Genomic DNA, 17,661 nt, shown 5'->3' on the forward strand with positions numbered 1-17,661 from the left:
GGGTTATGCTTGGTCCATGCTGCTTCTCACACTTATTTCTCTTCTGCTTCTACTCTAATCATCATATGAGAAAAAGTGTTTCTCAAGCAACATTTTATATCCTACAATCAGATGAAATATACTGCCCATTGGAGTACCACTAAAAACTTTGTTTGCAAAATTGAAATAATTATGCCAAGAATATTACAAAATGCTCTCCTTCTTTCCATAAAATCAGAGTTGCCTGGAGTCACATAATGGCCATTGTCATTGCCAAGGAATTTGAATATGGATTTCAACACATTTACCACTCCTGTTGAGTGATCTGAGTCATTAGGCTTTTATAAATGAAAAAGATAGTCATTCCACGTGCAAGTATTATCTGTTCTCAATTCCCTATTTCTACTGTAGTTCACATTCCAACTAAAATGTTTGAATGTTTCTGTGGAAAACAGACATAAAAATTAGCATATATGATCTTATTTCAACCATGAAAAATGTACATTTTAAAAAACCCATAGGCAACATGTTTTATTTTATAATGCAGAGGGAATATATCACCTTATTAGTACTTATTTTTGGCTGGTGAGATTCAGTTTTGTGGAAAAAAAATAGATAACATTTTATAAATTTTCCATGATCAGCATGATGTAAAAATGTATACACAGGTATTAAAAAATCAAAAGTACAGTAAAGTGTTAACAGTGTTTTTCTCCTAGCAACTTGAATGTAAATGATTTATTTTCCTCTAACTTTTTTATATTTTAAATTTTCTAGAGTAAAAATACAAAATTTTATTGAAATGTAAGAAATTTAATTGAATGTATATTGTAGAAACATGGCTTTCCATCACCAACAAAATCAACTAAACATCTACAGTAATTCCCCTTACATACTAACGAATTCCATTCCGAGAGTGCGTTCATAAGTCCAACTTGTTCATAAGTCCAACAAAGTTAGCCTAGGTACCCAACTAACACAGCCAGCTATATAGTACTGTACTGTAATAGGTTTATAATTCTTTTCACACAAATAATACATAAAAATCAAACAAACACAAAAAATAAAGAAAACATTTTTAATCTTACAGTACAGTACCTTGGAAAGTACGGTAGTACAGTACAACAGCTGGCATAAAGGGGCTGGCTTCGACTGAATGGGCAAGAAGAGTTACTGACTGGAGGAGGGAGAGGAAGTGGGAGATGGTAGAGCTGAAAGATGGTCAGCAATAGGAGACGGAGGGCAAGCTGAAATTTCACTCACGCCGGACGTTGATGGAACGCACGTTCGCATCGTTGAAAGTTTGCAGCCTGAAGGTTCATATGTAGGGGACTTGCTGTAAAATAAATTAAATAAACTAAACATATTAGCTGCAGGCTAATGGCCTTCCATGATGGGCTTCAATCTGTCTTCCATAACTTTATTTTTCATTTTTCATTATTCCCCTTCACACATTTTTCATTTCAATAAAAAATTAACCCTTTGCCATTTTACATATAGACTAAATTTTCTTGACTCTGTATGGTTGTTTATCCTGTTCCTGGATTTTCCTCTATGTCCAAATCATTTCAGGCTTCACTTATTTGTGGCTTTACCTTGGGCTTTTTCTAAACTAAACAGCTTTCCTTCTGCATATTTCCTGTACAGCTTCTTTCTTTATTTCTTATAAAATCTTATGCAGAGGTCATCTCCTCTACTAGATTATACCCTTTTCTCCTGTATTCATTCTTTCATTCTGTCATCTCATCCTTCCTTCTTTCCTATTTTTAAGTAGTTAATTTGGTCACTTTTTTTCTATATTTCTCTTTTAAATATTATCTCCAAATCTACAGTCTTACTTTGTTTATTCTGAAGCATTTAAGACTCAGACACTTGAGAAATTAATGAATAGCTAAAAGAATGATATATCAGCTGGAGGTAACAACGATCATGTGTTATCTCATCTGATTAGTCATGGTGAATCATAATAAATAGGAAGACAAAAGTGAAAAGTTATGAGACAAAATGTTACTTGGACTAACTGCCTGCTTTTGAATCTAAGTTTGGATCAGATTTAAGTTTACTTCTAGACCTCTGATCCCTGGAGTTTAGATTTACAAAAGCACTCATTCTGACCCTTGTATATATTTCACCATATGACAAATGATTGTTCTGTGGAACAGTCATTTTCCTTCCTGTGCAGAAAAAGCCCATTTTTTCCCCTAGTGTTCATAACTCCCCTCTACATTTGATGTATTGGGTTAGCCAAAAATTTCGACAGAAAAACCCGAACGAACTTTTTGGCCAAGCCAATATTTACTCTTTCTTACTCTTTTTCCTTCTTTTTTTCCTTATTTCCCTTTCCCTTTCTCTTTCCCTTCCCTCTTCCTTCCTCCATTTTGTCTTTCCTTCCTCTTTCCTTCCTTCCTCTTCCCTCCCTTCCTTCCTCCACTCAGTTACTCTGTAATTTGCCTATTCCTTTGCATTAATCTGTTCCCTTTTAAAATTTAATCCACAAAATTCAAACTATCTCATTCATTGTCAGAAAATTCCTGATTCCAGTCTTAGTTTGGGTGTTCAATAGATATAGGAGTAAGGATTTTAAATATATAAGTCTTTTATTTATTCTCTTATTAGAGAGACAAGATGATAGCTTGAAACTTTTTCTATGAAAATAAAATAAAATAAATCAGTTATTAGGGTATTTAGTAAATATGACATGTAAGATCTGGGAATTTAGATATGCATCATTTGTGAAATTTTTGACTTTTCATTTACCTCTTTGACTTTTGCTGTGAGCCTTTCATTCATAATTAATATATTAATTAATTCTCTACCCAATTTTGAGGTTCCTGCTGTATGCAAGGCCCCACCCTAAGTATTAGGAGTACAGAAATAAATGGGAAACAGTCTCTACCCTCAAGAATTTACAGTAATATGGGGAGGCAGATAAGTAAACCATTAAACTACAGTTCAGTATGAAAAATCAGGCAGGTACAGATACTGTTAAGAAATAAGTAATGAACTCTTCCTGGGGCTCAAGGAAGACCTCTCAGAGAAGTCTGTTTTAAAAGATGACAAAGTTCTGCATTGGAAAACTTGTGTTTTTCTCAGGAAAAATATGGCCTCTTTTGTCAATCACTTTTGAACAGTTGGGAAAATAAACATAAAATCTGTCAAGTTTCCCTCTAAATTTAAAAAATGTTTTATAAATTATGCTAGCAGTGAAAATTTACAAAGAAAAACCCTTAACTTAGAAGGAATTGACAATTGTGGATGTCACAGCTCTTCTGCTTTTAATTTCTCACTACCTTTTCTGCCTGACTTCATTGTTTCTTCCTGGAATTCGTATCTGGTGCAAGCCTTTACCACTCCAACCCCCTTAGCTTCCCTGACATCAGTGTAAACAAGTATTTTACCCTTATCTCAGTCAAAATGAAACAAGACACTAAGGAATATAGAACTCTAGTTTTGAGTGTCTTTGAACAGAATCTAGCCTAAAAATGGATGCTTAAATGTACCATATAACCCCCTGCCAAGTGGTCATTAGGCATCTGGAAACCTGCAGCTACAGGTTACAACCACTGAGGAATTCTATTACATCTTCTATAAATATTGAGTGAAACATCTCCAATATTTCTTTAAAAATGCACAAAAAGTAAAGCAAAAAAGGAAAATGCAAAAGGGATGCAAGTGGGAGAAATCAAAACGTACACTTATTAAATGTTCATTAAATGCACATTTTTATTCATCATTTTATTTAATTCTCACTCCCAGGATATTCTGCTCTTTAGTAAACAAATAGGCAAGCAAACAAAGAAAAAAATAAAATGTGGTGATAAATAAAAGTTTGTGCACTTAGTAAATGTTTAATAAGTGTAAGTTTTTCTTCCTCCCACTTGCATCCCTTTTGAATTTCTTTTTTAATTTATTTTTCTAAGGATATAGGAAGTGAGGTTGGTGGGGAGATAGGTGGGTGGCAGGTGGCAGGAGGATTGTATGTAAAGTGTTTAACAAAGTTTCTTCCTCTGGGAAGGTTTAGGATCTTCCTTACAAGCATTTATTTCACACAAGTGATGTGAGCAGCACTCCAGTTGACAAAGAAAAAGAAAGAAAAGTTAGGAAAGGGAAGGGAAGGAAAAGAAAAAGGAAAAAAAGGAGGAGAAGAGAAGAGAAAAATGGTAAGCAAGGGACAAGAATTTAGGATGGCTTGTTTTTAACTTTAAAATATCTACAAATTTGAATTTAGGGAGGAAGAAAAGAGATTGAAAGAGAATAAGAAAAGAATAGAAGATAAGACAGAGGAGAATTTCAGTCTAATGAACAAAGTAATTCATATCAATTCTTTGAGTATTTGTGCAGTAGCTATTACAGGTCCATCACCCATTAATAAATTGGGTACAGAATTAAGACCAACCAAAAGAAAATGGATATGTGTCCTTCTTCCTCAAAATCTTGAGGAATGAGCATCCTTCCCATGAGCATCTCCTCCTCAAGGACTAACAAGTCCAAGCAGAATGTGACAGTAGGTATTTCAAATCAAGGTTCAAAAAGTGAATTTCCCTTTCAATTTTATTCTAGATAGTATTTTTTCTGTTTTTACAGAATTTAATAGTATAGACTGTAGCTATTTATGTACAGATTTGCATTTACTTATATCTTATTACATTTGATTTTAAGTGTGTTCTTCTTAAAATAAAATTACATTTAAAAGTTCTACAGAATTCTGACTTTTTTACCATGTCAGCCTACTTCTCAAATCCACAAACATAAACTACCTAGTAAATTCCAGTCACTTTTTTTTTTCCAGAATAAAAAAAATGCCCCAGTTTTCTTCTTACCAAGACAGGAAGAGTTTCCTGGAGATTAATCACTCTTTTGACTTGCAAAATTGGAAAGGTTGAGAGAAATTAGTAAAGTAGGTTGTATCATCCTATTTTGGATTTGGAATTTTTGGAAATGGGCCTGCTGCCATTCATAGGAAAACAATCATGAGTCAAGCTGTGTGTGGGTGATCTAAACAAACATTGTCACCCTATAAAAGTCGGACTCCAGACCGTTAATCTAGAAGAAGATACACGGAGAGCAAGGCATTAAGACAACAGAGAGCTGTGAAAAGTCAATGGAAATGAGGAATCTTCCAGTTCTGCTGTTGCTATCTGTGGCAGTTTGCTCAGCCTATCCACTGGACAGAGCTGCAAAGGACGAGGATGACAGCATGAACCTTGTTCAGGTAATTAAGGGAGCCAGCCCTCATGCTCCCTGACAGGGCAAAGTGGAAACCCTCTCTGCTTTCTATTTATAAAACTCACAGAATTGTTTGAACTTAATGTATAGGAAGTTCAAAGGCAGAGAGTTATAGAGTGTTGTACGTGGTGAGGGTCTCAGTATCATCTATTTGGACTCCTCTTTTTATGCCAGAGAAACAAAAGCCAGAGATATTAGGTAATTTCCTAAGATCAAAGCCACCTTACTAGCAGCACTGCTTAAGACACATGATTAACAAGTGGAGAGTATATGAAATATATCTTGCTTTGGGACTTCTGTAGGTATTTTAATCCAATATAAAGTTAGATGGATATTTTTATTACTGGTGTCATGTTTAGACATAGAGATTTGTCTAAGTTTTTTTTCTTAAGCCAGGTCCTTGTGAGAAGCATAAAGTGGAAAATTGAATAAATGTAGCTGAAATATACAATTACGCACAAGGAAGTTTGTTTTGTTTTTCTCCATTAAGTTCCCTGGATAATTATCTTGGTTTTCCAGTTCATTGTAATTTTCATTGCTTTGGTAGTAAAATAAGCTGCAGAGATATTCTGTTACAAAGATAAAATGAAAGTGAGGAGGAGTCTGCAATTGAAGAATTAAACAAATATGACACTTACTTTGATTTCAATAAACTAGTGGAATATTTCATAGATTAAGTGAGCAACTGTACAAGTTTACCATAAACCACTAAAAATCATAAGAATGACCTAAAAACTATACTTATGTTTCTGCTAGCAATACCTCGAAAACTACTACAACCTTGAAAAGGATGTGAAACAGTTTGTTAGAAGAAAGGACAGTGGTCCTGTTGTTAAAAAAATACAAGAAATGCAGAGGTTCCTGGGGTTGGAGGTGACAGGGAAGCTGGACTCTGACACTCTGGAGGTGATACGCAAGCCCAGATGTGGGATTCCTGACATTGGTCACTTCAGCACCTTTCCTGGCATGCCCAAGTGGAGGAAAACTCACCTCACTTACAGGTAATGGGTCCAAAGAGATTTTGACATAATACTGAGATTTATAAATCACTATCACAGGAGAAATAGTATCTTCAATTTTTTTTCATACAGGATTGTGAATTATACACTGGATTTGCCAAGAGATGCTGTTGATTCTGCCATTGAGAAAGCTCTGACAGTCTGGGAGAAGGTGACTCCATTAACATTCTCCAGGATCAATGAAGGAGAGGCAGACATAATGATCATTTTTGCAGTTCGAGGTAAAAAACAGAAACAAGAAAAAAAAAAACCCATGAAATTTTATCTGTTGTTGTTTCATTAGAAAAGATCCCAGAGAGATCCTAATTACTAATCTTGCCAATAATTTTTTTTTTTCTCTCTTAGAACATGGAGACTTTAGCCCTTTTGATGGACCTGGAAATGTTTTGGCTCACGCCTATGCACCTGGGTCAGGGATTGATGGAGATGTTCACTTTGATGATGATGAAAAATGGACAAAGGATACATCAGGTTAGTTATACATCTCTCAGAATGATTTCAGTGTGGATTTTTGTTTTAACTTGGAGAACTCTTAATAGCTAAGAATACTGAAGAAATGGGGTGTTATGGATTTCCCAATGGGTCAAGAATCAGCAGAATCAGGCTGGAGATGGGAGTAATTGGATACGGCTGGTACTTTGTCCCAGAGATTGATTTCAAGAATGAGCCTTGAAAAACACTTGGCTTTCCATTAAGTGTACTCAGTCAATTGATCAATTAACCAAAACAAAAAAAAGAGGGGGTGAAGCACTGTGTGCTTCCAGGAAGTAAACAAATATAATACACAGCTGATCTGTGTAATGTACATGTATTTAAGGAATGAGTAACTATTACTTATGATTTCTTAAATAGGGATCAATTTATTCCTCGTTGCTGCCCATGAACTTGGCCATTCCCTGGGTCTCCAACACTCGACCAACAGGGAAGCTTTGATGTATCCAGTCTACAACACATTCACAGACCTGGCTCGGTTCCACCTTTCTCAAGATGATGTGAATGGCATTCAGTCCCTGTATGGTGAGTGATGCTGGAAAAATTAGGTATTGTAACTTTGCAATGATGGTCTTCAGGAAAGCTTCAAAATGCTGCATAAAGCATTTGTAATTTAACTCAAAGCACTTTGAGAATGTTTGGAAAGGATATAAATTGACAGAAGACTCACATTTCTTCTAATGTTTGCATCCTCATATCTGTTCCCTTTAGGACCTCCCACAGCTTCTCCAGATGACCCTGTGGTGCCCACAGAATCTGTGCCTCCAGAACCTGGCACACCAGCCAAATGTGATCCTGCTTTGTCCTTTGATGCAGTCAGCACTCTGAGGGGAGAAACTCTGTTCTTTAAAGACAGGTCAGACCAGAAAACTATATTTTCCTATCTATTCTTTTTATGTATCTATACAATGCTTAGAGAGGAAAACAAACAGAAACTTGATAAGGATTTTTAAATATTTAAAACAAAAAATTTTGCTCTGAACTTGGAATCTTTCTGATGCTTCACTTTCCATATTTTCCTAAAATTGTCAAGTTCATTTTCAAAGACTTAAGATGATTTGATTTTAATCCTGTAATTGTCATTCCCAAATGTTATAAGTTACAGTTGCTTTTCAAAAGTCACAATTAGAACTTTAGAATCAGAATTTTATCTTTACTTCCTTTAAAAATGATACCAGGATACCATTACATTTAATCAATTAATTTACTCACTGCTGGATAAATATGCACATGATAAAACTGCACAAGTGGAAAGAAAATTAAAAGAAAGTCATCACCACATCATTGACTCTTAGTTCCTCACTTCTCCCTATCTTCATCCATAGTGATGAACTCTTAAATATCCTTCCAGAATTGTTCTGTGTATATATAAAAATATACTTACATGCATGTATACATACACACACATCTGCCTATCTTTTTGAAAATATAAACGATGGTATAATATATATATACTGTTTTGCATGAATTGTAGGTATTTAAAGGTTACAGTCAGCTGATTAATTTGCATTGTAAGATAACTTTCCTTTCACAGAAGACATTACTCTGGAATCCTATGGCAACAGGTCCAGTGCAATCTTCTGGAAAAAAAGGAAAGATTTTTCCCCAGTGACAACATGCCTGATTTCTGTCTGTCATTGAGCCTACAGGATGTGGGAATGGGGGAAGATGGGTGAGACAGGACAATGAAGAAAATATGCTGAAAGGTGAAAGACTTCTTTCAATTTTCATTTCTTTTTACATGTTTTTCAGACATTTTTGGCGCAAATCCTTCAGGACATTTGAACCTGAATTTCATTTGATCTCTTCGTTTTGGCCATCTCTTCCTTCAGGCATAGATGCTGCATATGAAGTTATTAGCAAAGACAGCGTTTTCATTTTTAAAGGTAATTGTTATATAATAATTTCTTTAACTTGCTGAAATAAAGCCTCTCACTGGAAAATTGATTAAGACTTTAACTGGGAAATTGCCCAGAGTTGTAAATTCCCTCATTTGGTCTGTGTTCATTCATTCAAGCTGCAAATTTTTGTTTAATGTCTATTTTGAGCTGGTGACTAAATCTAAAATTCTGGCTTCCTTTTTTTTTTCTTTTTTTACGGTACACGGGCCTCTCACTGTTGCGGCCTCTCCCTTTGCGGAACACAGGCTCCGGACGCGCAGGCTCAGTGGCCATGGCTCACAGGCCTTGCCGCTCCGCGGCATGTGGGATCTTCCCGGACCGGGGCACGAACCCGTGTCCCCTGTATTGGCAGGCGGACTCTCAACCACTGCGCCACCAGGGTAGCCCCCTGGCTTCCTTTATACTATGAAAATCAAAGGTGCTAAGAAGTATTTCTAAAACCAAAGATATCTGTTATAGATTCAATGTGATTGTGATTTTTTTTTAAAAAAAAACACAGGAAATCAGTTCTGGGCCATCAGAGGAAACGAGGTGTCAGCAGGTTACCCAAGAGACATCCATACCCTGGGTTTTCCTTCAACAATAAGGAAAGTAGATGCAGCCTTTTCTGATGAGGAAAGGAAGAAAACATACTTCTTTGTAGAGGACAAATACTGGAGGTAAAATTTGATTGGAATGACTTTGTATGATCCTAATTAGGGAAATTATTTTCTTTCTCTAAGGAAATCCCCCGCCTTACTCTTAGACCTGAGTCCCTCACAGTAGGAGTGGTGGGGCTTTAGACAACTGTGGGGAAGTGCTTACTTTCAAATATAGCAGTGCCTGATAACAGGCATTTCTTAAGCTCTCCTGTTTTGAGTCCCATGTACAATAAGCTGGAGCTTCCCTTTGTGCTGTAGCCCCATCCGCCTGGAGTGTGCTCCTTTCTCCTCCACCTACACAAACCCTGCCCATCCTCCAAGTCCTGGCTCAAGTCCCACTACTTCCATGAAGCTTTCCCTGCTGCATTCCAAACCCAACTGGGCTTTTCTTTTTTGAAAGAAGCCCTGCAAATCCAGGCCACGGGGAAATCATTCCTTTCCCTTTGTCTTATAGTCCACTCATTGTTAGTGTTTGTCTTGATTTCCCAACTGTACTATGTGATTCTCAAGGGCTTCCCTTAGCCTAACCCATTCATTACCTCTGCCTAAGAGGATGACAGGCAATAACAGTCTAGCTGTATAGGGCTCTCAGAGGGGCTAATTCTTGAGCTATCTGCCCAGACTCTGAGATCTGGGTGGACCAACCAAGGTCCAGCCAACGATCAAAGATGCACTTACTGTGCTTTGCTTCTTGTTCCAATCCCTTTTCATAGGAGACTGCCATAGGAAATCCAGATGTGCAGGGTAGGGACAACATATATGTACAAAGTATGATAGAGAACTTCAAATTTGTATTTTAGATGAATGATTGAATTCACTTTATGTTCATATCTTTGTGATAGAAGGATGATTAAGATTCTTTCTGTCCAGACCTAAGAAATATGGTAACAAACAGCATCTGCTAGATCAGGATGTTACCTCTGTTTCTGGTAGAGATTTTAAAAGCTAAGTTTGCAGTACCATTAAAGTCACACATTTCTGTAGCACTAAACATGTCTGACATTTATTTGCAGTACTTGGAAAGTTTGTTAGAATTCCACATTAAACCTAACATGATTTACGAATTTTGGTAACATGACCTCCATGCAATGCTGAGCTTTGTTTCTTTTACTCGGTGCAGATTTGATGAGAAGAGACAATCCATGGAGCCAGGCTTTCCCAAGCAAATAGTGGAAGACTTCCCAGGGGTTTACCTAGAGGTGGATGCTGTTTTTGAAGCATTTGGTAAGAGGACACTTATTTTGTTGGCAGTGGGGCACTTGAAACAGTCTATAGTATCAAAGGGAAGAGGAAAATTGAAATAATATTTCATAACAGTTTTCTTTAACCAGGATCCTCCTCTCAACCCTAAATTTCAACTTATGAATTTCATATCAATTGTATGACTACCTCATATAATAAGCTATATAAAAATTACCTCAAGTGGTATGGCCAAGTTTACCACTGACCAGCTGGCTTTCTCTATCCCGCTGCTGCTACTAATTCCCAGGGAGATTTTCTCTGTCTTTCCTGAGTAGTCAGTCAGTTGCCAATATTTAAATTTCCATGAGCCCAAAGTCTAAAAAAAGATTTTTTTCCTCCTCAGGGATAGATGGGTGGAGGGATAGATGATCTTTATTGAAAGGTAATCTAAGCACCATGATGGCAGAGCCATAAAGGATCATCAGGCTCTGAAAGAGTCCCTGTGCCTCTCTGAGGCCAGAAATGCCCCTCAGGCTGCCTCATGAGGAAAAGGGAGGAGGAGTATTGGGAAAGAAAAGCTTAAAGATACCACAGTTTCCAAAGATTCAGAGAATTTTATCTGACTGCAAGCAGAATAACCTAATAACTCAGAGCATGATTTTGCTGTCAGACAGAGCTGAAGTTGAGTGCCATCTCCATTCTTTCCTTGTTGAATGACTTTGGACAAGCATCTAAATTTGTCTGAACCTCAACTTCCTCATCTGTAAAATGGAGTTAGATATACATGCCTCTTAGGATTGTTGCAGAAATAAATGAAAAAACATCATGTAAAATGTTTAACATAGTCCCTGCCAAGTAGTATAATTCTATAAACACTTTCTGCTTTTAGGTATCTATTATTATGAGTTTTGTACTTTGCCAAATTTATTTATTGGAAAAAATATCTCACTATTTCCCCCGTCTGTATTTGCAGGGTTTTACTATTTCTTCAATGGATCTTTGCAGTTGGAGTTTGACCCAAATGCAAAGAAAGTGACACATGTTTTGAAGAGTAACAGCTGGTTGAATTGTTAGGAGAGATGCTTAGAAGGCATAACATGGGAATTCTAAATGAAGCTGATAACTCTTCACCTAAGGCTCTGTGAATTGAAATGGTTCATTTTCTCCTGTGTGTGCAGTGACTGAGAATGAGAGTGTGAGCTGGTGTGTCTTGCCCATTAGCTTCACAAATTACAGGGCATTCAAATGGGCTGTGTGTTTGCACTTTGCTCACATGGGGTAGCCTCCCACGGGGAAGGAAGAAGCACTTGTGCAACAGACAAGTGACTTTATATAGAATATTTTCTTATTATTTAATAAAGAGGAGTTGTCAGTTATTTTATTTTATTTTATTGTTCTGTTTGTTTCAAGGACTAGTTGTCCTCACAATCTTGGGCGCATTGTGGACTGAGCAGGAAACAGTAGAGGTGGCAGGATTAGGATCTCCACAGCTGGAGCCTCACAATGGGCTCATCCAGAAATGGAAACAATCTGCCACTTGCCCTCCCCAGGTACCCTACCAAAGAGATGCTATTTCCACCAACCAGGCATCATATGTGTTCCTGACATACCTAAGGAGAAAGATCTAGGGAAGTTGTCACCTTATAGGGCAGTCTCTGAAAAAAGTTGTGAAGCAGAATCCTATAATTATAACAAATCACCTAGTTCACACACTTCATTATTCAGGTGGGGAAATAAACCTGTTGTTCATCTCTTGCTTTTACTTATATATTCTATAAATGGAGTCCCTTTCCCTGCCCTAGCAAACAAATGTGCTCATATTCCCCCTATTCACACATGAAAATATCCTCCTGTACTCATTTTGTATCTGTCCATGCCCACAAGCCCATGGACAACTGCATATCCTAAAATTGGTTTGTCACTCCTAAGTAATAAATGTAACATGGTATCTGCTACACAGTAAGAGCTCATTCATGCTGTAAATTATTAATTCATTTGAGAATAATCTTTTAATCATATTCCATGTGTCAAGCATTGTGCTAGGTTGTGGGCATAGGAGCCTGAGAAAATGGACACAGTCCCTGCCTCACTGAGGTTATAATCCAGCAAGAAAGAATATAAGCAAATAGTGACAAACATGAACATGTAAGTGTAATTTTAGTAAGAGTTATAAAGGAAAAAAATTAGGCTTATTTGATAGAATAATAGGAGGATCTACTTTGATCTAGGTGGTTTTAGAAGAAGTTTTGGGGGAATGGCATTGGAGAAGGTTTTGAAGGAAGACGTGAAAACTAGGTGAGAAGATGATGGTTTGGACTAAAGTGATCACAGTGGAGAGTCAGAGACAGGAATACATTTTATATATATATATATATATATATATATATATATATATATATATGATTGACAACAGAACTCTATGATGGCTTAGATATGGAGTTTAAGAGAGGAAAAGTTGCCAGAATAATTCCCAGATAGCTTCCTTGAGCATAAGGGTTGATGGGGGAAGACCTGAAGAGAAGCAGGTTTGTGAGGAAAGGGCAAGAGTTAGGATGAATTGCTCAGTTTTGCCAATTTTTGAAATGTCTGAGAGATTTCCAAGTAAGACCATGAGGTAAGTTAGTCTAGAACTCAAAAGAGAAGATATAGTAATTATGTTTGGTGATGGATGTTAATTAAACTTATTGTGATAATTATTTTGCAGTGTATACATATAGCAAATCATTATGCTGTACACCCAAAAATAATACAATGCTATATGTCAATTATATCTCAATATTTTTAAAAGAGAGAGAAGATATAAACATATGGGATTTTTCGGCATTTAGATTGTTCTTAAAACCATGAGTATAAGACACACTATATGAGAGATTTTAAGATGGAATCTAATAAATAACAATATTTTGCAGGGGATTGAACATTTCTTTATTTTAAAAATTAACTAAATTATTTGGTTTATTTTTTTTTTGATAGGTACTATGTAGCCACAGCACAAATTCAAAAAGTAAAAAACATTTTGTATAAAAAGTTAATTTTCCTCACACCCATTTCATCACTATTTAATTCCTTTCCTCAGAGCAGCCAAGTAGATTTCTAGGAATCCTTTCAGAGCTATTTTATACATATACAAACAGTAATATTATATTATCTTTTTAAGTTAAAATGGTAGCATGTAAATTTACACTGCTCTGCTCTTTGCTATTTTCACTTACTATAGTTTGGCAACAATTCCACATTAGTACATGTGGAATTTGCTTCACTCTTTCACTGGCTCCATTCTATGAAATAAATATATAATTTATTTATTCAGTCTCCTATTGGTCACTAAATTAGTGATTAAATAAATGTATACATCAAAGAAATAAAATTTAAAAATTAAAATAATAAATTAAATATATTTAAAATAAAAATATATTAAAATAATTTAATAATATTTAAAACATATACTTGAAAAATATATACTTGAAAAATATATAATATACTTGAAATAAAAATAATGAAAAGTAAGTCAAAAAAAATTGTATCAGTATTATTTTCAGTATTCAGTAGGTTACTTAAAATATTTTATTGTTATTCCCAATGATACAATGAATATCCTTAAACACACTTGCATATCTGTCGAAGCTTAAATTTCTAAGTCTGAGCAGAGATGGAGGAGCAGGGAAACTCGTTTGGATTCTCCAGTGTGTGGGCCATTGGATGCTATTTACAACAGCAGTATTGGTGGAGTGGTGGAGTTGAATTCTGATTGAAGTGAATTGAAATGTTGGTGCCAGGATACTTTTGGCTACAGGTAGCAAAAAGTTCCAACTGGCTTAAAAATAAAAGAGTTTATCAAAAAGACAAAAGATAAGTGTTGGTGAGGATGTGTATAAAAGGGAATCCTGGTGCACTGTTGGTAGGAGTGTAAATTGGTGCAGCCACTATGGAGAACAGTACAGCAATTCCTCAAAAAGTTAAAAATAGAACTACCATATGATCCAACAATACAACTTCTGGGTGTATATCCAGAGGAATGAAATCAGATTCTTGAAGAGATAGCCGCATTCCCATCTTCACTACAACATTACAATAACCAGGACATGGAAACAACGTAAGTGTCTGTTGATGGATGAATGGATAAAGAAATGGGGCATGTATATAAATGGATCATTATTAGCCCTAGTGAAAAAAAAAAAAAAAAGGAAAATCCTACCATTTGCAACAACATGGATGAAACTTGAGGCCATTATGCTAAGTGCAATAAGCCAGACACAGAAAGGTTAAAACTGCATAATTTCACTGATACATGAAATTAAAAAAAAAAAAGACAAATTCATAAAATCAAAGAGTGGAATGGTGATAGGGGCTAGGTGGGTAGAGGAAATAGGGAGTTTTTGGTCAAAGCTTACAAATTTTCCGTTGTTTAGGGAAGTAAGTTCTGGAGATCTCACATAAAGGACGGTGACCAGAGTTAGTAATACTGTACTGTATACCTGAAATATGCTGAGAGTAGATCTTGTGTTCTCAACACCTAAAAAAAAAAAAAAAAAAAAAAAAAAAAAAAAAAATTATGTGAGGTGATAGATGTGTTAATTAGTTTGATTATGGTAATCATTTCATAATGTATAGGTATAGCAAAACACCATGTTGTACACCTTAAATATGCATAATTTTTATTTGTCAATTATATCTCCATAAAGCTGGAAAGAGTTTTGTTTTTTTTGTTTTTTTTTGTTTTTTCGGTACGCGTGCCTCTCTCTGTTGTGGCTTCTCCCATTGCGGAGCGCAGGCTCCGGACGCGCAGGCTCAGCAGCCATGGCTCACGGGCCCAGCCGCCCCGTGGCATGTGGGATCTTCCCGGACCGGGGCACGAACCCGTGTCCCCTGCATCGGCAGGTGGACTCTCAACCACTGCGCCACGAGGGAAGCCCTGGAAAGAGTTTTTTTTTTTTTTTTTTTTTTTGCGGTACTCGGGCCTCTCACTGTTGTGGCCTCTCCCGCTGCGGAGCACAGGCTCCGGACGCGCAGGCTCAGCGGCCATGGCTCACGGGCCCAGCCGCTCCGCGGCATGTGGGATCTTCCTGGACCGGGGCACGAACCCGCGTCCCCTGCATCGGCAGGCGGACTCTCAACCACTGCGCCACCAGGGAAGCCCGAGTTTTTTTTAAGTAATGAAAATAAAGGAGTTTATTGATTCACATACTTAAAAGTACAGCAGTCAGGAAGGTTTTAGTTTCAGTGTGATCATGGTTCTGGCTCCTCCAGTCTACTCTTGTCTTGACTATGTCTTCTGTGTCAGTTTTACCCTCAGGCTGGCTTTCCTCATGGCAGCATAAGACCTATGGTAGTTCCAGGCATCACACCTATAAAAAGCACCACCCCTAACCATCAACCCATACTTCTGAGCCTCCCCCTTGTTTGGATCATCTCAATCATGTGGTCAACACCTAGAACAATCACTGTGGCAACAAGGACAGGTAATTTTTACCCCAACTGTGTTGCTGTTACATAGTGGGGTGGAGGAAAACATACTGAGGCAGCAATCTCTATCCATCTACCACAGAGAGAATTTGGGAGGTAAGAAAGTGGAAATAATAGGTCAGATAACTCTTAGGAGAAGTTGGGCTGGGAAGGAAGCAAAGCATATTTTTTTTGTATTGCCAGACCTAATTCATAGTTCTTATGCATGTCTTCATTTCATTGGGAAAAGAAACTAAACAACTTTTTATTTACTGAATACCTGTTTTTTGGTTAGGCACTGCAGTAGAGGTGAAATCAAGCAGGACCTTGTGGGGCCCTCCTGGGTATAAAAGCCTTTCAGTGTCCCCTGTTTCTTATTTGTAGAAAAAGACTTTAGTCTCCTAGACCTTCTCTGGGTTCCAAAGAGCAGATTCAAGCAGTTACTAATCAGGGAAGTGAGGGAACCAGAAACAAGGGAAAAGCAAGACCACCATAAACTTTTCTGTGATTGTTACCTTAAACCAATGCCTTGATTTATGACCCCAAACTGTTGAGATGTCCTGTGGCTTCAACCAGCTGGCCTCAAGGGGACTTCAACATTGATGACCCAGAGGATCAATTGAGAACTGAAACTGAACCATCATGTGGGCCCTAAATAAATGATAAAATGTCTCAACTATTGCTTTTGCTCTCTCCTAGAGGAAAGTTAAAGGATCACCAGATCATGATTTATGAGCTTGTTTTGCAGGAACATAAAGAATAATCACGATCACCAGCAACAAACGAAGTCACAAGGCAGTGCCTAAAAGTTTGCAGCTGAGATCTTATCAGGAAGCTGGGATCACAAAGCCTTCCACCCCTCCCCTTTTGCCTTTAAAAATCTTACACCTTGGCTAGTCAACAAGATGGATTTGAGAGGAGTCTAGGTCTCCCATCTTCTGGATTGGTGCCTCATCGACTAATAAACTTTTCTCGGCTCCAAACTCGGATATTTCGGTTTGTTTGGCCTCATTGTTCGTGGGTACTCGAACCTGTGTTCGACAACAGGCACTTGATGGGCACTGTTCATTTCATCCTCATAATGACTATTGAGTTGGTGGTTTGCCTTGATAGTGCAGAAGTATAAGTTTAGAGTGATTCAGTAACCTTACCATGGTCATATAGTAAGTAGCATAGTCAGGATCTCATTTCATATCATCCTGGTTTCAAAGATCATGGTCGTATTTAGTCTAGGATAAGAGAATAAATCAGTCTGGTTGACCTTAATCTTATTTAGTTTTGACCCTGTTCTGAACTAGATATTCTGCTATATCATACTGTGTGACCACAAAGGAAAGGAGCTAATTCTTTCTCAATCCTGAAATTGAAAATCCCAAAGGGCCAGGGTTCTTCTTTTCACATCTGACATCTGGCTTTTCTAAATTCCCCTGTGCCGTGCAAAATTATAATGGACAGCGGGGAACCTCACACCTTCTACTACTCTCCTCTGTAAATTTCCCTAGGCAATCTTGTTTCCAAAAGACCCGAGTGCATTTGTGTGCTGACAAGCCATTCACTCGTGTTTCTTGACTCCAACCAGTGGCCAAGAACCAGAGACCATATTTGTGGTTCATGTAAGGACGAGTCCAGCCTTAACAGTGATGTGATGCTGAATCCCAGAATGATGTTCAAGAACTGGCTCAATTCCTTTTGCCTTGGAAATTTGGAGTATGTTTCTGCATTTATAGGAAGTGATCTGGGGACAGTAGGTTGGTGGGAGGGGAAAGGAAAGCAGAAGCT

At 37.2% G+C, this 17,661-nt stretch overlaps 1 protein-coding gene across 3 annotated transcripts; it reads left to right on the plus strand.

The window, feature by feature from the left end:
• The first annotated feature begins 5,010 nt into the window (after positions 1 to 5,010).
• On the plus strand, positions 5,011 to 16,879 carry LOC101331895 (stromelysin-1). 3 transcript variants are annotated; one of them, XR_012333341.1, is made up of 11 exons: positions 5,011 to 5,191; positions 5,962 to 6,206; positions 6,297 to 6,445; positions 6,570 to 6,695; positions 7,077 to 7,241; positions 7,428 to 7,572; positions 8,469 to 8,602; positions 9,117 to 9,276; positions 10,379 to 10,482; positions 15,722 to 15,899; positions 16,631 to 16,879. XR_012333341.1 is itself a non-coding variant. In XM_073808269.1 (10 exons), the coding sequence occupies exons 1-10, from the start codon at positions 5,081 to 5,083 to the stop codon at positions 15,805 to 15,807; spliced, it is 1,425 nt and encodes a 474-aa protein (XP_073664370.1). In that variant the 5' UTR covers positions 5,011 to 5,080; the 3' UTR covers positions 15,808 to 15,990. The 3 variants fall into 3 exon arrangements, 2 of the variants coding, with proteins under 2 accessions (XP_073664370.1, XP_019804214.1); XM_073808269.1 differs by lacking the exon at positions 16,631 to 16,879 and having other exon boundaries at positions 15,722 to 15,990; XM_019948655.3 differs by lacking the exons at positions 15,722 to 15,899; positions 16,631 to 16,879 and adding an exon at positions 11,414 to 11,816 and having other exon boundaries at positions 5,012 to 5,191.
• Positions 16,880 to 17,661: the final 782 nt, after the last annotated feature.

This window comes from Tursiops truncatus, chromosome 8, assembly GCF_011762595.2.
Source record: "Tursiops truncatus isolate mTurTru1 chromosome 8, mTurTru1.mat.Y, whole genome shotgun sequence".
Taxonomy (NCBI): domain Eukaryota; kingdom Metazoa; phylum Chordata; class Mammalia; order Artiodactyla; family Delphinidae; genus Tursiops; species Tursiops truncatus.

Bases quoted from the DNA above. Each gene is read 5' to 3' on its own strand.
- LOC101331895 (XM_019948655.3), top strand. From the start codon at position 5,081: ATGGAAATGAGGAATCTTCCAGTTCTGCTGTTGCTATCTGTGGCAGTT. The intron at 6,207-6,296 runs GTAATGGGTCCA...TTTTTCATACAG, and splicing joins AAAACTCACCTCACTTACAG to GATTGTGAATTATACACTGG. The intron at 8,603-9,116 runs GTAATTGTTATA...AAAAAAACACAG, and splicing joins CAGCGTTTTCATTTTTAAAG to GAAATCAGTTCTGGGCCATC.